Raw genomic sequence first — 25,514 nt, 5'->3', positions numbered from 1 at the left:
TCTTAGCCCAGCAGATTCAGCCTTAATGCAGTAGTCAGAAGGTTAATAAGTGTGTAACGTAGTTTATAAAGAGTTAATGTTGTTTAAAAGTATCACGGATAATATATCTGGTACGCATACAATTTCAAACGTTTTCATTATAAGAGGAGAATAATTTAAATATCTACTACTATCTACTATATCTACTATGTAATAAAAAACTGCAAAACTCATACAATAAAAACAATGCAGAAAAAAAAAAATTAAACTTGCAGTGGGGTCTTCCAAACAAAGCTAAGATGATGTTAACATCCATTAACGTTTTGACCTATACTTGAACCTTGACCGAGACATTTACAGGCGTGTTGGCACATTTCTAGCTGATTGCATGAATATAATCGCTTGTCAGAAGAAATACCCTGAAAACTGAGATTTTTGTCTCAGGCAACATCTTCCAACCTTGACAACCACACAGTCATGTTAAGACAAGGAGGGCTGAAGCATCTTACCCAAGGTCACAAGAGTTAGATTTTGACCGGTGAACCTTCTTTCTTATTAGACGATCGTTTTTCACAATTAATTGAGATCGACCAATATTGGATTCCACAGCAATCAATCACTGAAATGGGCTCGGCTTCAAATCTTCAACTGTTTACCATTTTTCATTAACCTGCACCACTCTCCCAGCTCTCCAGCTCCCCTCTTCCCTTCATCGAGCTGTCAATACTGCCTCTACTTCATGCTCTGTCCACAGATGTTTTTGTCTCCATTTCCCTGTCTCTCTTTCTCTCTCTCTCTGAAGCCCGGGGCGCAGCTCACAGTGCGGTCCCACATGCCTCATGGGAAGAAGGCTGAGGGATAACCGAGCCTGTTGACAGAAAATCAGCCTCGGCCACGCCATTCCCTCGCGCTCTCTTAATCCGCTTCCCTGCTAAAAAATAGTCCCTAATACCCCCAGCAGCCCCGAGGCCATATTCTGGGCTGCGCTCCGAAAAATGAGAGCACACAAATACATGTACGCACAGAGAAACACCCACACATATGTGACAGAGTGGAGATAAGTCCGCAACACTGTATGCACGGACATTATAGAAGCGCTTCAATACTACACACAAGATAAAGAAAGGACCTTCACCAAAGCAGATTAGATGGCAGTGTACAGGCAGCCACACATACATACAATATGCCCTATCTGAAAAGATCCATCTGCTGCTGCTATCTAGAGTTATGGATATGTTTTGCCTAGTCGATCGTCCTTTGGAGATAAGGTCTGCTCTTGTGTGAAAGTGTGTGCGTATGTGCTGGTGTTATCAGGTGAGGTGTGCGGCAGGCAGGAAGCGGGAGTACAGTCCAGTTTGCCTTGTAGACACGCTGATCATCCATTCAGCTCACACAAAGAGAGAGAGTGAATGAGAGACCACCTCGCACAGCGTAGCGCGGGCTCATGCGGTACACTGTGTACAGCTCCTAGCACTGCCTGGAGCCTGGCAGAAAGGATCCCAGCGCAGGATGGAGGGAGCAGCAGTCTACAGTGGTCAAGTCCAATCAGACACAGCACAAGTCTGGATGTTTAATTAATAAGTGTGTAACTTCTTTTATGGCACCACAAACAGGCCTATGAAGGTTTCATTAGTTACACTGAAGAGGTCATTATTACATCCAGAAACCAATCAACAGGAAAGCAGAGGAGCTTGATTTGTTTATCTACTCTACAAATCTGGAATCTCTCAATACACTGAATATGTGGAAATCAGTCACTTCTGAAGCAATGAAAAACATGGTTCTGACATGATTTTAAGGTGAGTTATTTGACATAAAGATTCAATCTTCTGCATTTCTAGGCTGAATGCAAATCGTTCAATTCAAAGTTAGAATTTAACCTTTATGTGTAAAAGAGGAACTGGGCTCTTTCAGAGCTTAGAGTGAGGCATCCAAGATTTCTAATACGCCAAAGGTAGTTTTAATTAACTACTTTTGCTGAATTCTGTAGACATAATGAAATGCATTTATAAATCCACATCATTGGCAGATGTATTTAAAACTCATATCATATTCATATTTTTGCTTTGATTACCAGGTCTGCTCTGATAAAAAAAAATATACATCCGCTAAATTTTAACTTCAAAAGGATCAAGAAATCAAAAAGATAAAAAAATGTTAATGTATGGTTTATTGATTTCCAGAGATCCTGGTTTGTTAGTTTGTTAGTATAATAATAATAGTAAGAAGTATGTAAGTAATACATAGATTTTGCTTGACAGATGTATTATTTGAGTGGGTTTAAGTTTGTCAAGGCCCAAAATGTAATATTTTCATTCTGACATGATTCTGATGCCTTCAATGATGCAGAAACCCATCCATTTATGAGAAAACATCGCACTGTTCTTTTAAAAAGAAAACGTACTTGAAAATATTCTTGAACAACCAAATGAATCAATTTGAATCAAAATGTAACAATATGACAAATCACTGTGGTCTGATCGTTTTAGTAAACATGGGTCTATGGGAAAACTGTTGACTAACAATATGAACCAGAAAGTGTCTTTAATGTTTTGCCTGAGCTGTGTATATCAGAGACATCCATGGTATTCAGGGTCCAGTGTCTCCATGTATCAAACATCACATGACCCAGTCCACATGTTGAGCACCCAGAGTTCAAGGACATCCCTTTGCCCGACATCGCCCTCTGGCCCCCTGTCACCTACCCCGTGTGCCTTGGGTGACCCCTCTAACTCACCAGTGGGAGTGTTGCTCTAGGGTCTTGACCGGCTCCTGAATGTTGCGGATGTCCCAGAACTTGACCTTGCAGTCGTCCCCGCAGCTGGCCAGGTAGTACTGCCGATTCGGATTGAAGTCCAGGTCACGAACCAGCTGTCCATGGGCGTTCTCGATACAGTAGATCTGACTGCGAAGAGACAGAGGAGACAGAGGAGGGGTTAGGGGCAATGAAGGGAAGACGGATGAGTGCGGAGGGGAAAATTGGGATGGAGGGATAAGACAGAGAGCTAGCAGCCGGGTGGGGAGGCGATAAGAGGCGAGGAGAGGAGGAATATGACAGAACAACAAAAGGAGATATGAGCAAGGTACAGCGTGATTCACTGGGTCCGCGCGGGCGAGAACATTCCCAGGCTAAATCAAAGTGCGCTCTCCTGTCTGTCTGTCAGCGAAGGCCAGCCTCAATAAAGAAGCCGACACAGGCGCTGGTAAATTATAAAGACAACCCTCATAACCACACGCAGCCTTGAGTCTCTGTGAGAGGGAGGTTAACAGAATGACATGAGAAAAAGGAAGACACTCGCTGCATTGTCTAAGCCCGCCATACCTTCACTTAATAATCTTTTCAAATCCATTTCTACTTTTATATATATAGCAACACATGCATGGTATAGTACAGTTTCAAGTGTCCAATTAACCTCTGCGGATGAATAAAATGGTGAGTTTATCTGTACTGTGTAGAGTATTAAAAAACTTGACTTAAACTTGACAAAAATAAAAGACCAAAAAAGGGCTACCAAGCAAGTTTGTGGCTAAAACTGGCCGTTTCCTTTTCAAATGAGGAATGGGGACAGGAGTAGAGATGAAAAATAGTAGAAATGGGGCTGGGCTGTTTGACTAAACAATCAAACCATCTGAAAATGTAAGGGACATAATGCGTTTTCTAATAGCGACAAGTTAAAAATAAAATAGTGGTAGTTGTAGGAGCAGCACATCAATCAGGGTCACAGAATGGAAAGTGATTTGGATAAACTAATTAAATCTACAGCGTTGCTGTGGCTATAAACGCAACATAAAACCGCAGTGGGTTCATCTTGTTTTTGCTCATTTCCTCTGCAGGCTAGCCCGGCTTAGCCCCGTTTGGCTGGCCTCGGTTCAGTAGAGGGGAACGCCTCAGTGCTGTGGCCCAGCTGGATGCCAACAGCAGCTAAAGCAGTGCTATAGCTATAGTCACCCCCGCTGATCACGTTAGGCAATTAACATGCTAATTAAAAATCTCATTAAAATAAAGGGGAAGTATAAGAGAATGACCTGGGGCAGACCGCTGGGCTTCAATTAGGTCAAGAAAATTTCAGGGACTCCGTGACTTTGTGTCTCAGTGTGTGCCAGCATGTGGGAGGGTTGGAGCTCTGGTATTAGACTGTGGTTTTATAGTGGTCAATGGAACCAGACAAAAGCATTTTGAAAGTGATGTCACAATGTTAAATTTCAAACCCAATTTTGATGCTAAGGAATAAGCTCGATATCATGATGAACATTACAATAAAAAAGCTCTTTTTAACCACAAAATAATACTTCTTTATGTTACCATGTGGTCTTATACTAGTTTTGATAAAGCTCTGTTCTACTGACTGTTCTACTCTTCAGGTTCTTTCAGAGGCTATACTCAAATGAATATCTAGTTTGGATACTAGTTTTAGTATCAATTAGTATCAGATTTTACAATAATGATAGAGAAACGACTGCTATTTGTGCTGGAAATTACATTCTATAGCTAAAAGAATGCTTTGTGTTTTCTGGTATCAAGATGGGTCTTTTCCTTTATATAACAATTAGAATTTTTGTGTCATTCCTAATAAAAGAAAAATATATAAGGTAATAATATATACATAATGAATAAATACAGTAGCATATTCATTCAGATTTTTCATACACAAATGACCTTCATAGAAAACTAACAAACAACACACACTGTAGTCGACCTTTTGTAGAAATGCTTGTCATTTGCCAACCAGACACATGCTGCAGCTATAAGTACATTTGTAACCATAATACTTGACACATACAAAAACATATATAGTACACAAATAAAAATAAATAATACCATACTGCAATCTGAATTTGTTGATTTTGGTCAGTTTAACATTATAACTATTTCATCATCTCAAGGTACGCATGTCAGTCTGCAATACATGCTCTGAATTGTGGGATGACCGCAAGTGGAGCAGCCAATCAAAAAAAACAAAAACAAGGACTGCGCAAACTGCTGGAGGGTTGTTAAAAGTATTAAAAATCTGATACTAATCGATGTTAAAACTAGTATCAAAACTAGATACTAATTTCCTTTGAATAATTTTGAGCTGTAGCAGAACAAGTATAAGACCACATAGAGGAGTATACACCCATGAATCACTATGAAACATACTTAGGCGACTGAGGGATTACACAGATATAAGGCAAACATGGGTATATAAAAGAAAGTACTATGAGTCAATGCTGAAAATCACATTCTATTTTTTAAAGAAAGTGTGTTTATTATTATCATGCTATCGGAATCCGTATTGAGTATTGAGTCTATTGCTTAGCACTAAAATCGGATTTGAAAGGTTAGTATCGTGACAACATTGATACATTGTCCAGAATATCAAAAACAGACACTGTGCTTTAATCAGTTTCCAATTTCCTGTCATTATCTTTACTTGGGACATCAGGATAAGTCAATCATTTCTTTACAGTTCTGCTCATACTGTGCATGTGACTCTCAGGTAAATGGCGTGACCCGGGGATGTAGGGTGCCTGGTGTCGCGCCCATCCCGCCGCGGAATAGGACGCGGCCGGCCCGTGAAGAGGAAATGGAGCAGGAAATTGGGTTAGTCTCGCTGCCCCCCCTCCCCCTCTCTCACTAACGTCTCTGAGCGATTCCAGCACACATGGGCAGCAGGCGTACACTCCCTTTTGCCCCGCTAATAGTGGAGGGACTTGGGACGTTTTATATGTGTTTGTATAAGGGCCGGGGATTATGGGTAGTGGCCGCAGAAAGCCCACAGTCCACAGTGGTCCATGGAGAAGGCTGAGTGATGAGGGGACAGGGGACTCATTACACAGGCTGTTAGCTTCCAGGAGATGGACACATAAAAATATACACTAACAAACACTCCGAAATAGAAAGAGTATCAGGATGTGAAGTACAGGTACATTTACATTACATCAGTACAATACAACAAAAACAACTCTCGCATTGGACCTCACTTGAAAGTTCAAATGCTATGTATCAATTTCTAATCAATAGTAATATTTATTGAATAGGGAAAGGCCTCAAAAAGTCCAAGTCATTGAAAGCCATGTCCACGAGATACAAATTGCAAAATACTACAGCCATTTAAGCTAAACAAGATCAAACTAAAACATACTATGCATCAACTAATATCTTTTAACCTGAGAGTAAAATTATGTATTCCTTTGTTCACTTTTTCCAACCTTTGATTCATTTTTTTTTTTCTCTAGCTGGAAAAAATCAAAAAAAAAATTGTTATTGTTACTATGAGCTGCTATGAAATTTATATTACATTAGTTTAAAAAAATCACATAAAATGACCCCAATAGAAACATACTAAAAATATTTAAGGACAACAAACATCTGTAAAATATGTTATTCAGATGAAACTGCTGTTCTAAAATATGAAAAATTAGACATAAGTCTGAGTAGCCAGAGTATGTGTCATTCATTATTCCACCTCTGCAAACATTTTGTGTGGAAGATTTAGGTGATGCTACAAAGGTTGGATGCATTTAGCAATCACAGACACACTTCTGGCTTGGTGATAAATCTCTTGCACACACACACATACTGTTTCTATGACAACAGCCGTGTGGAGGGAGGGGGGCAGGGGAGGAAGAGCAAAATCAAAAAAAGAAGAGCAATCATTTCATCGCTGATCAAAATTAAAGCCTGGCTCTCCGAGGGGGTTGGCAGAGAAAGAGCAGGTAGGCAGTAGCATGAGCTGCACTGATGAGGGCTGGACTGTGGACCGCATACAGAGAGTATAATTAGGATAGACCCGCAATAGATCTTCATCTAGAACAAGACCATGCCATTTAAGAGCGCACACTTTTGTTTGGGGTCTCTTCAAACACACAAAGAATCAAAGTACATATTGCGCTGGTCCTAAATCAGAATAAACACGGAAGTTTAGTTTATTCATTATTTGTCAGCGACCATGTATAAATTCATGAATCTTACAAAAGAAAAGATGATTTGTACCAGATTTAGCTACAGCTACTGTCCATCTGCAGTCCCTGGGCAGGTGAACACACAATAATACACATTTCATTACAACTACAATTTCATTATAAGACTAACTTGGTTCACCGTTAACATAAGCAGTAAAGCAGTAAAATACAATAAAATGTCACCATTTCCAATACATTATGTTTCCGACAGTCCATACAAACTTTAAAAATCTTTATGTGCAAGTGAAAACAGTAGAGCACAAATTACCTTAATTGATATTGACTTATCTAAAGCACATTTACCTAAATGTGCTTTTTCTAGTGAAATTATTAACATCTACAGTTCAGACTGTCTGGAAGCTGATTCTACTGTCTGATGGTTAGAAAAGAAAAGACTAACTGAGCAAAGGCCGAGGATCTTTTTGAAACTCTGCAATTTCGGCTCACATAGGACAGAGTGGATCGGGAGTTTGTTCAATAATAATAATAATAATTTTGAACTGATTTTTTTAGATTTGAATACAGAATTCAATTGTCAAAACTGAGCATTTTGTATTTACTTAGGATATTACAATGGTGATAACAAAGTGTTTTGGTTTTTTTTTGTTTAGTTTTTTTTTATTGATTGCCTTTAATGCCTGATTATAGATGAACCTGAGAGATTTGATTGCAGTCTCATTGGCCTGCGACCTGCAGGATAAACAGTAGGTCATGTGTGGAATAATCATGGCATTGAAATATGTGAAATCAGCCTCAACTGTTTCTCATGTGTCTTAGGGAAGAGAGTTATATCGGATTGACTTGTGCACTTTTATATGCTTTTTGAAAGACAAAGTTTGCTGAATAACAGGAGTCCCAAAATTGACCCTTGTGAGACCTATGTTGCACAGGGCTGCAAAAAGGAGATCACATTGTTTATTCTTACACACTGATTGGAGAGACAGGCTTTACCATAATGCAATGTATCAATGGAAAGATGGTACTGAGAGAGCTTGGACAGGAGGAGAGCGGTTTGCTGTGTCAAAGGCCTTTTGTAGGTCTAGACACACAGCACCCAATGTGCCCACTCTGTCCAGGCTAGCTCTAATGCTCTCAGTCAGGTAGCAGCAGGCAGCTTTGGTGGAATAATAGCTGCAAAGGCCAAATTTCATTGGATGTAAGAAATTATTGTCGTTTAGATGCTCTGTTAACTTTCTGTGATTGTTCTCTACAGGATTTTTGACACTACAGGTAATATACTAATAGGCCTGTGATTGCTCATTTCATTTTTGCTGCCAGATTTGTGAAGTGGTGTTATGACTCATGTTTTGAAGCCACTGGGGAACACAGATCCATTGATTTGATATTTTTGATTTTGATATTTTGAGTTGAAACTTATGGTGTATGGGGTATGGTATGAAAAGGTGGTATGAAAAGATGAATGGATGCAGAAAATATGAAAAGATCAATGGATCCAGAAGTTTGTTGTGTGATTAAGTTCACAGAATAATTGCTGAAATGTTCAGCAACTGTTGGCCCATCCTCAAAGAAAGTCCCATCTATTTTAGGCACTATTGTCCTGCACTTTGGTTTCCCTCTTCCACTTAGTTTATCCATTGCTTGCCAAAGCTGTTTAAAATTTCCTTTGGCCTGTTTGATAATATTGAGAAAGAATGTTTCTTTAGGTTCTCTAAATTGCTGGATTACTTTATTTTGAAGCCCATTATATATGCGGGATTGGTGGTAAGCCCTGTTTATAAAGACTTTTTAAGAGCAGAGTTTCTGGTTCGCATCAATTTACATAGATCATCATTCATCCAAGGTAGGGAATTTTTCCTTCATTGCTTCCTTTGCCTTTGTTACTTTTGAGAATTTAGAAATAAGCTGCTGCAACATTTTTATTAAATCACTGGATGCTACATTGCTTTCTTTATAATCGACTATTTTATTTCAATTTACCTGCCTTATCTCATTATCAAATGCCTTTGCTGTCTTTGCTGGCTTTTATTTGTATGTATGATACAACTTCATTTGATTCTACTCCATATTATATATATCTACTCCATACTTATATTTCTATAAATGTGCAGCTTCCTGGCCACTAATGTTAAGCTATGGTCAGGTAGGACTGTTATTAGATTATAAACCTTTGTGATTCGGCCACTTTTGTTTGTGAAAATTATGTCTAAAAGTATTTGCCATTTCTTTAACTTTTCGTCTTCCATGTTTATCTAACCAATTAATATTAAATTCCCTCATAAGGAGGACTTCTTTTTGCATTACACGTTCAAAATGTCAGTAAGGTGATCATAAAATACATCATTGGCTGAAGGGTGCCTATGCAATACAATGACATTTCAGGAGACAGTCAAATACCCACTCCCACTGCTCCCACGTTATCTCCCACTGCTTCATTTTTTGAACACTGAAAACTGTCCTTAATGAAAATCATTACTCTGCCTCGTTTGCCATGTCCATGATCACGTCAATAGATATTGTAGCCTGGGACATAGACATCAGTATTTGAGGTTGAGTGTTTCAGTTAAGTGTCAGAAATGCATAAAAAGTCAAGATTAGTGTGTGTCAATAGCTGTCCAACTTCTTCGGCTTTGAGCACAACAATTCTTATTATATTTAGGTGCCCCCCAAACACACCTTTAGGTTTAACTTTTGGACCCCATTAGCACTTTGGTGTGGTTTAGTCTGAAATTGCATTTTTTCTGTATTTTTGTTGTTTAGCTACAGTAGTTGAATGACATAATGCAGATCAAGTAAAACAGAAGAGTATTTTCAATAAGCTATATGTCACATAATACACCTAAAGATTAACATCACATTCAAATATAGTGATTAGGGATGGTCTGACATGGATTCAATTGTATCTGATGTTTGTCTAGATGCTGTATCCGGTATTTGGTGATATTAAGATTTTGAAATACATAAAAACTTTACCTAGAACTTAACATTGCTTTCTGATGTAATTTATAGTTAAAGTTTACAAAGTAACTTTTCACTTTTATAAAATAATAACAAAAGCATATAGTTCCATTTTTACTCATCAGTCTGTTGAAAAAGAAAAATCTGATGGACTGGGAATGACTTATGGGCACACAGAGTGAGGTAGATTTAAATTTCAATACTGATACAGCCCCCAATTACACTGATAGCAACACTGAAACCGATATATTGCCCATCCCTAAGTGAAAAAGTTATTTCTGTGAGGTACAAAATATTACATGTTACATTACTATATTTATTTTTTGTTCTTTCAAGCTGTTATACTAACACTGATGTTGACTATTAGACTGAAGAGGTGAAAAAGTAGACCAGACAACGTTGCTTTTGATAAGACAACATGAACAATCATAGTTTGAACAAACAGACTCTGGACAAATCCTCACATTTTCAGCTGGTCACATCACTCTAAGGACATTTGAGTGTTATTTTAGCCTTAAGTCTTACGGCCTCCAGAAGGTCGTGGATACATCATTATGAGCATTACCGCGGGACGCTCGCTCTGTGTGCTGTGCGTCTCTGAAGGAGGCGCGGTGGGTTTAGAGAAAAGGTTACCGATGATCGATTTGACAGTGCTGAGGTTCAGAAGGTCACTCTCAAATCAACAGTGGCATATGGAATACCACCATTTCAAAATCAGCCGACGCCTTTTGCATAATGGCTCCTATTTGAATGTGAAATATGATACTTCTAATAGGCAACACTTTTTGCATAATGGAGGTATATTTGAATATGTGAATAATATATGATGGAAAGGGCTCCTGAATAATGGTTTACCTTGGCTACCCTATCATTACAGCACACTGCGGCTGCCACATCACTGGGATGTATAGGAATAACAAGCAGTCTGGTCTGGTGCAGGGACATCGTCTGTCTGAACCTTGGTCTAGTCTAGGGCTGAAACGAGTTAACTGATTCACAAATAACTCACTAACTCACAAATAATACAATATTGTGGTAATCGTAAATGTCCAAGATTAGTAATCAAATAATAGTTATCTGGACTTTACACAGACTCTAAAACATGTGTAAAAATTACATCATACTGGCACAGGAAACATGATGATTAACATGTTTTATCTGTAAATATAGTTCATATGCAGCATCATTTTAGTAAAAAATATCTTTGAAACAATAATCACTAGATTAATCAGTTAGCAAAATAATATTTACCTGTAGTCTAGTCCTAGTCTTTGTGCAGTTGGCGTTTAACCTGGACTATAACCAAGTTAATAGCCCCACTATCAATCAAGCATTTTTCAGTTTTTCACCATGGTCTGTCCCTGTCTCACATACACACAGCACTGGGAGGAGAGTCCATGCTTCACTGCAGCAGGCTCTTCAGTATGCACCCTGCAGTGCATGGTATGGCCGCAGGCATGACAGCTATTACAACCCAGTGCGTGCATGTGTGTGTGTGTGTGTGTGCCCCTCGCTGTGGACAGAGGGTCCAGGAGGGAGCTGACAGACATGCAGAGTAAGACTATTCCCACTGACAACCATTCCACTCTGTCTGCATCTCTCTCATTCTCTGTCTCTCTCTTTCTCCTTCCATCTCCGTCTCTTCTCTCTCTCCCTCTATCTCTCTCCATCTCTCCATAGTCAGTCTACCTCTCTTCTCTTGTTCTCTCCCTCACACACACACGTACACATATGCCCAGTGGCTAGTACTACATGCCTGTTAGCTAGACTAATATTATTCAAAGGCTTTGGGCTCCCGGTGTGCCAGCAATGACACACAGCTGGTTCCCCACAAACTAACACAATGCAGGTTTTCATCATTTCTCTACAAAGACATTTTGGACTTACTGACAGAATGGTTATTACCGCTCAAAGACACTTTCATACGCAGACACTTGCACATGTGGTACAGTTTCCACTATAATGAACTGTATTGTCTGTTGCTGGGACTTTGATCATTGTGTCAGAGCAGCAGGGGGCCTAAACAATTTAAATTTCAACAGTTTTGACTTTCCATTTTCTCGTTGGTTATAATCACTGTTTTATATAACCAGCTGTATTTCCCTTAAAAGCCGTGATTGTGGCGAGGTACAGTAGTTCAAGGTTCTGAGTAAAACATATGACGTCCTTGTCACTAACCGCACTAGTGCATGTGGTTGTGCATTTGTGAGGAGCTGGGAGCAGACTCTGTAATAGACGTATGAAGCATTTCTTCATATTGACCAAATCAGAATTTTGTCTTCTAAAGTGATTCAAGCAGTTGGAGGACAAACACATTATACATCTATCCTTGCTCAACATATTTTTCTTGAATAATGTTCCATTTCACCCCACTCCAAAGAGATCCTCATGTGTCCATCTGAGGTCTGTCTGTACCACCCACTAATAGTACTCATCTGAACTCTTTATGTGGGCAGTAACTCTACATCTGAAAAACTACTGTCAGTTAAGCATTTCCCAGACCAAATATATATATTTTCTCACATCACAATAAAAAAAAAATCCTACATCTGTCTAGCTTTATGATAATTTTTTGGTAGCCATTAGTTTGGTCCTTGAGATATCCATAAAACGGTAATGATCAGATTACAATGGAAGAATTGACTCTTCAATTAAATATTATCTGAAATCAGGAATCTTATATCTTTGTTATTGAACACAAGTAGAACATGTCTGATTGTAGCCATGAGAAAATTTCATTCACATGTCTTACATTTGCACACACATAGACACTGGAGGGCAAGCAGGTGATGTTTCTTGCCCATGGACACAACATCAGGTGGCACCAGCCAAAGCTTGAGTCAAACCTCTGCATTTTAACCATGAATACCTTTGAGAGCAATCTGAACTCTCCACATTAAGGTAGATATGACTTTCATTCCTGTAATTTCAAATATTTTATAAGAGCATGGCTTTTATAAATTATAGCTTCTTTAAAACGATTAATGTATGAGATCCCGCCTTAAAATCCGTTGCTTCACTCCATCTGGGATTAGGATGTAAATAATGCAACAGCAAAGGTACATTAAAAACAGAGATGTTGAAAAGTGTCGGATTGCCTCTAAAAGTGTGCTTTCTGTCCCCAATATCTGCGGCGACTTTTCTATAATTTACATAATGTTGCATATTACATTGGAACAAAGTAGAACAGGCTCCATATAAGTTTCATAAGCAGAGTTATCTCTGTTTTGAGAGTGCGTTGTTCGCTGGTGTCTGGAGACAGGGTGCAGCGTGCTCCTCTCTGGGGTCTTAGATAACTAGCTCTAGGCGACTGCTTCTGCCTGTCCCTATTCCAGAACAGGGGATGCCACGGAGCCTGACAAACCTGGGGTACATATTTTTGGCTCTATCCTCTGTGCGCTTTTGTGTGTATGTGTGCGCATCTGAATGTGTGTGTACCAGAGGTCGTCTGAGGAGGCACTGGAGCGTACTGAGGGGCTGCCATGACACAGCTGCCACACAGACTGGACCAACAGGGCGGAGAGGATGTACAGACTCACCGCTAATACAGCACTTTCTGACACTTTCAGTTTTATAATTATTACATTTTCTATTTGTTATAGGGAATCGTTTTTTGTAACTGCTGTCTCACTGTGATTTTCTTATATTAAAGTTGTTTAAAGCCACAGTAAGTAACTTCTTAGCCAAAAATAGACTATTTTTGATTGTGATTATTGCACCTAGAAATGTGGAAAAACATCCAACCGCCATATTTGACCTTTAAGCCAATAATTAAGAAGCAACACCTCTCAAAGAAATGAAACAGGCAAACATCCATGATTACCTTAAGCAAAGCAAGTCCATTCCAAAGTCTGGATGAGAGTACAGAGATTGACAAGAAGGTAAGGTAAGGTACAATATGACCTGAAAAACTGAGCATCCTGGATTTATCACTAATTAGGTTAATTGGTAAAAATTTAAGACATGTGAGTAAACATAAAAACACAAAATGACTGTCCCAGCTAGAGCTGTAATTGAGCTTGTAAAATGTTCTTCCACAGACACACATAAATACCTTTTCTAAAACCTTGCACCAAAACCCAAGGATTATTCCATTTACTGCTGCAACAACAAGAAACAACTGAGACTGCATCTACTCACCCCAAGGCTATCAGAGCGTAACATATATTCTACAACATTTGAAAGAAATCTCTCATCTCCTATTTTCAGTCTGAGCCTAAACCTTATACAGCAATCACTGCCATGAGAGGGGTGCAGCAGAATGTCTGTCTGTCTGGTAACCATGGCACCTCTCAGTGGGTGGGAGTGAGTAAATAATTGTTTGGTTGATGTGTTAATAAAAAAAGGAATAGTGGGCACAGAACACAACCTGAGGAAGGTCTGAGTGGTCAGTATTTACAAACATGGGGTTAAGTTGGAGATATGTGATGAACAAAACTGGTGTTAAAATCTTAGTGCCAAAAAAAAACCAAAGTCAATGATAAATTTTAAACATTTTTGGTCAAAGGGTTCAATTGGCCACTGCATGGAAAATATATATATATATATATATATATATATATATATATATATATATATATATATATATATATATATATATATATATATATATATATATATATATATATATATATATATATATATATATGTCCAAATAAAAGTGGAATAAACACATTTAATTCCATTGTATTACTCTCACTTGTTTACTTCAGTGCAACTAGTAATAACAAGTGATGGCAACATTTCACAAGCAGATGTCCATATACAGCATTACCGTCACAAGTCTAATTTTATACTGGACGTCACAGGCTGAACTATCAGAGGGTGTTTTTCTGTTCATTGACATACAGAAATATTTTATACTCCACGGCATACTTTTTACACCAAGTTTCACAAAAATGGTTTCCAAGAACCACCAGAGCTAACAGAACTTAACCAGGACTAAACAGGGACAAAGTCAGTTTAACCACTGCTTAACTACATCCCATTGAAGACTAACCCTGATGGAGGCAAAAACTGGTGGATACAATTATATCTAAATGAAACGAAATTAAACCTGCAGAGGACTTTGTGAGAAAAAGATTGCATACTACAGTTTGACAAACACTGATCTAAATCTATTTCCAGCACTGACTGAAAACTAGACTGCCAAGGTTGAATTAACAAAAAGATGCTACTTTATTTGCACCAATATCGGCACATTTATTTTTAATTTATTTGATGCTTTGGAAGAAATGATAGCGCAGTGCTCCCTCTACTGGCCCTAGCATCTCTTCAAATAATACTGGGGTGTTTTCCTACATAAAAGCAGAGGCTGTGTAGTGTTGCTAACAAGCCTTATGCCTTGCCCCCTCCTTCCTGCAAGCGCCCACGGCCAAATCAGCGCTGTTGCATCTTACAAAAAACTGCACAGCAGGGGTAGAACGGCCAAAATGGGAGCTCGCAGGAACTCTTTAATTTGTTATGGCTCTGACAGGCAGTGGTATCAATGATTCAACTGTCTTATCTGAGGGCTTGTGTGATACGCATCTTGTAAATATATTCTTTCGCTCCCTCTCTCTCCCCTCACCCCTCTCCATCTCTCCACCACTTTGCCGTTATCACAAGCAATCGATAGCCGGGTGATTATTATTCTTCTAGCAGAGCGTGCACACATACGCGCGCTCACACAGGCTGACCTCGCTGACCACATATACCTACAAAACACAAACAAAACACAAGGAGGATTGAGGAGGGTGAGGGGGGGGTGAGGACGCTAACCTGCATTCAGAAGGTTAATGTCGGCTTCTACATGTGCTTTGTGTCAAGGGGGAGCGATAGGCCGGGCACTTCATCACGAGCAGACAAACACTTGATTAGATTCATGGACGGACCTCAAGTGCCGGTAAAATGTGTCATAACGGGACGAGAGCAGAAGAGCTTCCTCCTGCCACTCGGAGCCACTGTTAGGTCTGCTACTCCAGCTTCACCACACACACACGGCTTTACCTCAGTGCAACTAAAGCAGCACGCCAACAATGTCTTACGTTTGTGTGTCTCTTGTGTGTTTTTTTGTTTTGTTTTGGAGAGTTGTTTGGATGGTTGATGTGAAAGATTACAAACCCAGGATGGACACATTTGCTCCATGTCAAAGCCTATATTGCATTTTATGTTTTTATGTATTTTTTAATTTTTTTTATTGAATTTGTTTGTCAAACTACGACCATCTCTAAAGAAAACCACCTTTCAATGTATTTGGGTTAACTTGAAGCTACCATAGTGGAGTACATGCATTAGGTTGATGGATGATATGATGATATTTCCTTAGGGCCAGATCATAATTTTCATTTTAATACAATTCACATACACACTGTCTTTATGTTGCCTTGAAGAGATAGTTCAGATAGTTCACACTACTGTAAGTGGTTGATTCCAGATATCACTTACTCAAAGCATGACGGAAACATAAGCAGGTGTGCCAAGGTGTGTTTTAACATAGAATAATAATATGCCAGCAAATTGTCCCAAGGATCAGATCAGAATACAATTTTTATCATCCTAACCTGAGAACCAGTCAGCTAAAATAGAACATGAATTCTCCAAACAGTAAATAAATATAGTCATGATTAATTCATAAACATCATCTAACATCACTTGCGTTACTTGTTTGTTTTTAGCTCTTCAAAGTCTTCACTTCTTTTAATCAGTGCTTATTCTGTTTTGTAACATGCAACCTTCTTGTCCATGTTGTTTTTACAAGCACTTGTAGCACTACAAGAAGAGACCCAGATCAAATGTGAACAGAATAGATATACAAATTAATCACTAAATATGAAATGGAACATGAAAAGCATTATTTTGCCTACCAAGACAGTTCCTTACGTCTATCTTATGACATAACTCATTACATTACAGACATTTGTATTAGTGTCAGAATATGAGTGCTGCTAGCGAGCTAAATCTACATGTAATTGCATATTATAAACATTCAAATTTCTAATCTTTCCTATTTGAATTGCAGTGACTGGGAGCGTGAGTCAGAGCCATCAGCCTTCACAGGTGGTTTGCGTCAGTTGCAGGTAAGACATAAGCGCTGTTCAAACCTAATGCTGAGAGGCAAAGCGTGGCGAAAAACAGACCCCATGTTGCTCTTTTTAAATCCTCAGTCGCGGCCCTCAACACCGTCTTTAAAATCTCTTTCCTGGCACTGTTCTGGATGGCAGCCGCATATCAGAGAACACGTGTGGTTTCATTAACTGGAGAATGTGCACCCGCTTGAATTTCACAAAAAATAAAAATCGATGAAAGAGGAGAAGATGTTTAGGAATGCAAACCGTCCGCCTTCTAAATAATAGCCAAGTGAAATACAAGTAATAGTATCAAAGTTGCAGAGAGGACCAGTAAAAAGGATTGTATTTTGGGCTAATGCGTTTTTCAGAGAGCTCCACAGAAACCATTCACAAAGTTGTTTATGGAGTTATGAAAAAGTCAAAAACAGTATTTATTTTGTATTTATATCTTTATGTTAAAATTCACAGTGTTATGTTGGAATGAAAACTGTGTGTCCTGTTGCCTCCTGTCAAATATGGACAAGTTACACTAGACTATTGGGAACATACAATGCAACACCATTTGTTATTGGAAATGGTTTATTTTAAGTGGTTAAATTCTTATCACCAGCGTTATTGAAAAAGATTGTTCGTTATTACAAATTCTACGATTACCAGAATATATCCAAGCAAGGACTCTCCACCCTCTATTCAAGGAGCATTCCAAAGCAAAGCAAATTGTCAAATAAAACTCTTTCCCTATATAAAACTTTTTAGAGGTACAAATGTGACCTTAATGATTCAAACATGAACAAAGTGTCTGTATCTGGGCTAATGTGTTCCTCAGACCCCTCACCTCATACTGCGCAGGTCCCAGCCTCGGATGGCTGTGTCACTGGCGGTGGCGAGCTGGCTGCAGTTGTGATGCGGACTCCATTTTCCCGAGGTGAACTTGAGCTGACCTTTGCCCTCCAGTGTGGCGCGGCTTGACACCTGCACACAGACGCACACAGACGCACACCTCATTAACATCACTGAGTGGGAGCATGAATTTTACCCAAATATCTGTGACAGCTTTGGCCTTGTAGTGCATTCAATCAGCATAATCATGTATTAATAGAAGTCATTTTCTCCGCGGGCTGCACTCAAGACCCCGATTGTTCAATATGACTGCGCTAATATTTTGGGCATTAGTGGCACAATACTTCCCCGCGGAGGCATGTCACTTTGCAGCCCGTCAGATTAAAATCGAAAATTTCTAAAAATCGCTGTGTCCATCTCAAGATCTACGGAGGCCTGATTAAAGTTTAATTATACGCGCAGCCATTTTGAAATCGGGGCTGTTTGTCTGTCCAAACTCTGCTTTGATAATAAGAGATTATACTGCTATACATTTTTAAGTATCCAAATATTTCCAATAAATCAATCAATCAGTAAAAACAAAGACAAGTACACAGTAAGATTTAACCTGAGCTTTTCAAAGATTCTCAAAGATTAAGTCCATTCTTCATTACCACCAAAGTTAAACTAAACTGAAAAAGTGCTTAATATTTTATCAGACTGAGCGAGAAAAGGTAGCCATAATGCCAGAACATCTCCATCCACCATTAAAAACAATTACGCCAACACATTAATAATTACTACCCAATTTATAATATCGGATTAGTCTACCTATGCAACTGCTGCCCCCCTAACATTTACACAGTTTACATACATCGAATGTAGATTAACCTTATGTAGTCCGTGGTAATCAATACATTGTTTCGTATGACCTTATGTGCCCTTGCTGATCCTTGACCTCTTCATGATCTATACAGGAAATGTTATTATGGATCAGCATGGACAAATTAGCCTTTACAGTATTTATTGTGAACTGCACCTCGAGGCTGAATTTAACACTTAATGAATAACAGCTTGAAAAACAATTGACGTGTATTGTAATGTTTCAACAGAAAAACTGCCAAAATGTCACCGCGTCTTACATCGAAGCACTTTTAGCTAAAAGGCAGTTGGGATAAATTGCAAACATTTGAGACTTTTTAAACAAGAGAACGTGGGTTGTCATTGGATATTTATTAAACGGGTCCGCTACATTTCATGGGGCAACAATGTAGGTGAAATTAATCAAAGTCACAACACTTCAAGGGCTTGGAATTATAAAAGCGGATCACTTTATCAGGCTACTATAAAATGAGTTTCAATTAATTCTATGGGCAGACTTTGGGAATGATTATCTTTCCCTTAAACTATGATGCATCTAAAGGCACACCAGCCCTGCACTATTTTTCTTAGCTGTGTGACTATCGCTGGGTTTTTTATCCTCATCTTTCTCCCCTCCCTCCTTCGCTCCCTCGCTCGCCCGCTGCCTGTGCCTGCCTCTGCCGTCTCTGCCTGTTGGAGCAGGGATCATCGATCGGCCCGTCACTGCACAGCTCCCTGCTACACTCTCATTATTTCAGCTAGAGAGGACAGAGGGAGAGCGAGAAAGAAAGAAAGAAAGAAAGGAGAGGGGGTGCAGAGGAGAGACAGAGAAGGAGAGAGATCAGAGAGAGGGAGATAGAAGAAGGAGAGAGAGATAGGTAAGAGAGAGCGGAGATTAGCGAGATGGGGGGAGCGATAGAAAGAGCGAGTAGGAGCGAGGGGGGGGCAGACAGAGAGAGAAAAGGGAGAGAGAGGGAGAGAGAGAGATAGAAAAGGGAGGAGAAAGAACACAAAGGAGAGAGAAGAGAGAGAGGACAGGGAAAAGAGAGAGCAATGGGAGAGAGAGAGTAGAGTGTGAGAAAGAAAGAGGACCGAGGGAGAGGGGAATAGCACAGAGGAAGAGAGCGACAGGGAGAGATGCAGAAAAAGAAAGGCATGAAAGAGCATATAGAACAAAGGGAGCAGAGGAAAAGAAAGGGGCCAGAGAGTGGGACAGATAAACATCAGATGAGAAGACGGACAGGGTCTCTGCTGTGGCCTTGAAGCACCATTCAGACTTTATTATTTAATGACATTCACAGCTACATCGAAGAGCAGTCAAAACTACAAATGTTTATTGGTATTAGATCATAATAGATTTGATATGCCTTTCTATGAGAAGAAATACAGATCCAGTGGCATAAGTACCAGTCAATGTCTTAGTTGGACCTATTTAGATTTATAACCCTTTAGTTATAGGTTAGCTTTCTTCAAGAATTGACACGATATCCCGAATTATACGTTTTACTAATTGAACAAAATGCAGAAAACTAGTTAATTGCTGCCTTTCTGTAAAATGGCTTAGATAAGTTGATCCATGGGACTGCTGGATATTCTGGTGTGATTTGTGAACTTCATTTTCAGCTGTTATGACCCACAAGTGAAGCTGAAGTTGAAACAGTATTTAACATTTATATTACAAGACAAAAACGCTAATCAATCTAATAGGTTCAGTGGTAAGGTTAGCAACTCACGGTAATTGGATGAATTGGTAACAAAAAGAAAAAGTTTCTGAGGGTCCTTCATAAGTTTCGATTTCACTAAAAGTCCAAAAACAAGTGCTCATGTTCAAAATTCATTAATCTGACCAAAGACTAGTTAAATGTCAGAGTGAATTAGCCCATTGTTCATAAATGTAGGTGTTGGCCATGCACAACACAGACAATAAAAGACAATAAAAACAATAAATGAATGTCTTTCAAAAACCAAGCACAAATATATTTTATCAGACCTATGGCCCTTGAGTGCATTTTACCAATTCATGTAACATTCAAACCAGTTTAAACTTTAGTTGGCATTGAGATTTCACAGTGAAAATCTTATATGCGGAGGAGGAATCTTTGGAAGGGGATTTGAATCCTTTTAAGATATCTGACTTGACGTCAATAGGGTATACAGTATATTGCATCTCAAAAAAATTGATATTGGAAATTTGGAGATTTTGAGTTTTAAAGTACTTTTTACCTCCACCCACACCATCTCCACTGGCTTCAGGAGGCTGTCAACAAGAGACACGAACAAGCATGGTCCATAAGCACATATTTGGAGTTGTACAAAACTTTTACAATGTTTTTACCAGCAGATTTTGATTTTTGTGAGGGAAGGATTGAATGATTACTGCCAGTAGAGGATCTCCTAGACTCCTGGCTGAAAACAAACCACCATACATTTGAAAAACACACAAAATAAAAAAAAATAACAGCAACATGTCAGATTGTAAGTAGTCTTTTCCAAATACAAGAGTTGCTTTTTCAAGTCAGGTCTTAGCTCTTCCACTACTGGTGCAACATGTATGCCTGTGCTGCGTGCATCCCATGTTCCCAGCTTTATTAGTGCACTAACCAAATTAGGGCCCCTAACAAGGCAGTGCACACAACACAGGGGGACGCATTCATTTAAGACGCAGGCGGCACTAATGCGGCGCTATCTGTCAAATCGCCGCGGTTTCATGCTTTTTCTGTGGTCTCCGGCAGAAGCAGATGTGGCGGACAAGGTGTGTGGGTGTGCGACGAGCCTGGCAGAGACGCGCTCGCTCAATCCCACCAGCGATTCTAATTGATGAGCCATGTGAAGACACGCACAGACTCAGCCCTCCCCTCAAAGGCTGTGTACGCCTATGCACATGATCCCTGTTCTATATGCAAGCGCACACACCCACATTGGACCACTCATGCCAATCTGGCCCGGTCCGTGCTGTAGCTGCTGGACACAGATGAACACATCACCCTTTGACAGATACAAGGAAGAAGAGAAGAGAGAGAGAGAGAAAAAGGGAGGAAGAGGAGGAGGTAGGGAATGAGGCTTGGGAGATTAGCATTCTCATCAGCGCTGGAGAAATTTGTCTCAGCTGCCAAGCTTTCTCTCCTCTCCTCTTTCTCCCCTCTCTTCCTCATCAAGCCCACTCCGCTTCCATATCTGTATCGCCGCTAATCTCCGTGGTTCCAATCAGGGCGGCCCTCCACGCTGACTGTAGCCTCTCTCATTACTGCACCTCTCTGCTGCCCTGCTGGACTTTCACCCCGGTAGCTGTCCCTGGGTGCTGTATTAATAACCGCGTTGGCTGGTGTCAGTGTCCTAGGATGGGTTCAGCTCTCCCACACCTCCTCGGATCGTCTTGACCTCTTGCTGGGGTCATGAACACACTCACTTGTAATGATGCAACACAAGGAGATATGATACAGTAACAGCTACCAAAAACAAATCCACTGTATCCATGAAAAATATGCCTCACGTATCCAGTTACAATAATAACCAAGTATAAGCTTGGTTTGGTGGCTATAGACTGCATCATATCGATTTAACTTGTGACCAAACTGACCACTAGACGGTGCTAGCATGGTCAGTGCAGACAGCATATTAAACCCCCAGCAGTAATACGGCTAAAAGGATACTGAATATTCAACTGGGCCAAAAAATAAACAAGGTTAGAGGTCCAATTAGAACAGCCACATAACATCTACTGTATGAGAGATGCGCAGATACCAATATGTATGGGGTATTGGGTCCAAGCCAAAAAAAATGTCTGGATCGGGTGGGGGTTCAGAATTTTACTTAAGATTTAGGCCAATTAAGATATTGCTACTGGAAGATACTCAAAACCCAGGTATCAATATTTAGATTGATAAAGTTGGATACAATTGATGCTAATACAGTAAAATCCTGCAGGGCTGACACACTGATGTCCATCCACTCCAAGGTTCATTCTTATATTGGCAAATTGAAGTCACCAATTTACCAACACTGGTATTTCATGGTGAGACGAAGCCAGAGAACCCGGACAGAACCCACAGTAACACATGGGGACAAATGATTGATCCCACATTCATTAAAAAGCTTAATTCCTGTTATCAGAAGCAGACACGGCAATTAAGCCACAGACTGGGAGTGGGCAGGGTACACAGGCATGCAAATCTTAGCCGCCTGAGCACATCAAATGGTCCGCCGCTGCTATAAATGAACACGCATGCATGGACTGGCAGACGCGCTTGTATCTGTTAGCCCTGTGACCCGGCTGCCCTATGCGAATCTTTCACCGAGCACATGAATTACTAATGACTCATCTATATTCTTCATCTCCCATGCCGTCTAATGGAACAACACACAGCCGTGAAAGCCTGGGCACACAAACCACAAGTCTATTACCTCGCCCTCTCACGCATGCTCACCTGACACACACCATTATCCAGAGTCTTTAAATACATAATGTGCATTTTAATTGCAAAGTTAGAGGGTTGGTGATGTTGAATTCGCAGGAAAGAGACTCTTCAGTTTGCATTAGGCCTGATGCCTATAGAAACAACACAGATGGAGCTCAAAAAATGTTTTGTAAATGATTTTGGTGATACATTCACTCTTTATTAAAGGTGCATTATGTAACTTTTCTGGTGGGGTGTTTGCGACTAGCTTTTCTCAAAGTAAATGTTATTTCTTTGCCTGGAATGTTCCACCATATAGCATTAAACTTCTCCATCTCAGGAGACAAGCCTGTGATGCCATCTGGTCAAGTTACAGGTCACAGTAAGAATGCTTTTCAGGGTATTTTGTTTAGCAATTAATCTGTAAATGAATAAAGGAAAGCTAGTTCAATTTAAGGCCATATTGAGGTTTCATGGAGACAAGCAGGAGATGGACTTTCCACAAAAAAGTCACTTAGTGCCCCTTTAAATACATTATACATCCCTCATAGATATATCTTGTAATATGGTTGTGGAGCATAAACAGCAATTTATACATTCACTTATACTACACCACTGGTGTGTTCACGTACATTGCATTAATTAGAGGGCCCTAGCACACCTATATCATCATTAGGATCACAAATTGTGCGTGTCTTGTATGTTTCCCAAAGAACCAATTCAATAGGGACAGATACAGCCTTTCCTACTAGACTTGTTTGTGCATCAGGATGAATAGTGGACTCTGTTGTTGCGGATGGAGGATGTGTGCACCTGATACCACCAAGACGATATGGCGGTTATCAAATAATGAGTTAGCTTTTGTGAGATATAGTGTGAGTGTGTGAGTGTGCCAGCCTTACTGTAGCCTGTGTGGAGCTCTCCTGCAGGTCCCAGAGCAGTGCGTGGTTATCAGCCAATGAAATCACGCGCTTTCCGTCCCCCATGGGCTCCCAAAGCACACTGCAAACACACAGAGGCACAAGCATATGGTATAGAAAAATAACAGGGGATTGTATTAGGACACATGTGTCAATCAGGCATATACACCAACCTGTTTACTCCTACAGATGGTCCAGGCTGAAAACTAACTAAATATGCTACAGCGCTATTGGTGCAGTAACAAATTCAATATATTTTATAGGATTGCATCAAAAGTACAAAATGTACATTTTCAACATTTGTATTAATACTGTACTCTCATATATAACTATGTTACATGCACACCAAAATCTGATTATTATCTTATTTCTGGATCTTTAAGATTATTTAAATGACATGCAAATCATAAAATCTGATGCGAGTAATCTGAGGGACCATGATCATAAAGTATACAGGTTTTGCCGTTTACATGTAATTTTAACGATCCACATATGATAATAATCAGATGTAGAGTGTGTATGTAACCACAGCCATTGTAATGTCTATATAAGTTATAATTATGATAATCCTGTGCAGACCTAGGGCTGGCTATGTTTTCATTTTTCAAGGAAAATATATTTGAATAATACTTGGTTTTCGATACCTGAACAATCCTCATTTTAGGTGCCTATCCCTGTATTAATTACATAGAAGACCACATTGATCATTAAATACTATTTATTTAAAAAAAAAGCAAAAAACAAATGATTGTTGTCAATCAAGCTCTATACATGCCATACATACCAAGGGGTATAGAATTTTGATCACATCTGAATATGTATTGAAGAATGCTGTTTTTCACTCCTTGGACTGCTTGCAAAAACAATTCTGTCCTATTGTGCGATGTAACATCAGCCACGTTAGATAGTGAATTTGAAAACAATGAAGAGGTTTCTTCTCATACTTCCAGTCTTTACATTTCAATGCATCTACTTTTCAACTAGAGCATCAGTGCAGTTATAAAAATATTGATAATTGCAAAATCTACTTCAATCAATACATCTGCACTTTCAACAAACAAACCAGATTTCAAAAGAAATAACAATGGAAAACAACCATAAATCCATTGTTGTCATTTTAGATAAATACATTTTAATGACCATTCATCTAAATCACCCGTACACCATAGCATCACACTTCCAAATCCAGCAGCCCAATTCTGTCAATCTATAGTTCAAACAGAGCTGTGGGACAGAGAGCTGCCTCACTGGTGAGAGAAGTGCTAGTTTTCGCTGCATACTTTGCTTTGATTTCTCCCTGTATACCAGTCTCTGCAGAATATTGATTTCTCTACATGCTTCTTGGAGTTTCTGTGCTACCTTCTACTTACTATGTATTTTGTGGCCGAACATTGGGGATTGCGTGAGAGCCGTGACGCTGGGGGCTAAATAGTTGCTTTTTCTCTCCCTTGTGCTGATTGGACCACTTTTGTTTGTTCCTTCTCTGTAGCTGGGATTGGTTTAACGGCTTAATGAAGGGAGTCATGGGATAAAAACAAGGCAGCGATCCAAGCGAGAAGAAGTATTTTAATTCCTGTCAACTTTTAAAGTCTGCGTCATGGAGCTAACACAGGCCTGGAAAAGCTGCTAAA

At 39.6% G+C, this 25,514-nt stretch overlaps 1 protein-coding gene across 1 annotated transcript in view; it reads right to left on the bottom strand.

Moving 5' to 3' along the window:
- eipr1 (EARP complex and GARP complex interacting protein 1) overlaps positions 1–25,514 on the bottom strand; it is a 40,858-nt gene that overhangs the window by 4,607 nt on the left and 10,737 nt on the right. Inside the window, exons 5-7 of the mRNA XM_033988765.2 lie at positions 23,866–23,965; positions 17,725–17,861; positions 2,717–2,884 (exon numbers count right to left, since the gene is read on the bottom strand). Of these exons, the coding sequence (XP_033844656.1) occupies positions 2,717–2,884; positions 17,725–17,861; positions 23,866–23,965 (405 nt within the window). The remainder of the gene's footprint in view (positions 1–2,716; positions 2,885–17,724; positions 17,862–23,865; positions 23,966–25,514) is intronic.

This window comes from Periophthalmus magnuspinnatus, chromosome 22 (assembly GCF_009829125.3).
Source record: "Periophthalmus magnuspinnatus isolate fPerMag1 chromosome 22, fPerMag1.2.pri, whole genome shotgun sequence".
Taxonomy (NCBI): Eukaryota; Metazoa; Chordata; class Actinopteri; order Gobiiformes; family Gobiidae; genus Periophthalmus; species Periophthalmus magnuspinnatus.
This window is presented reverse-complemented; position numbering and strand designations above follow the sequence as displayed.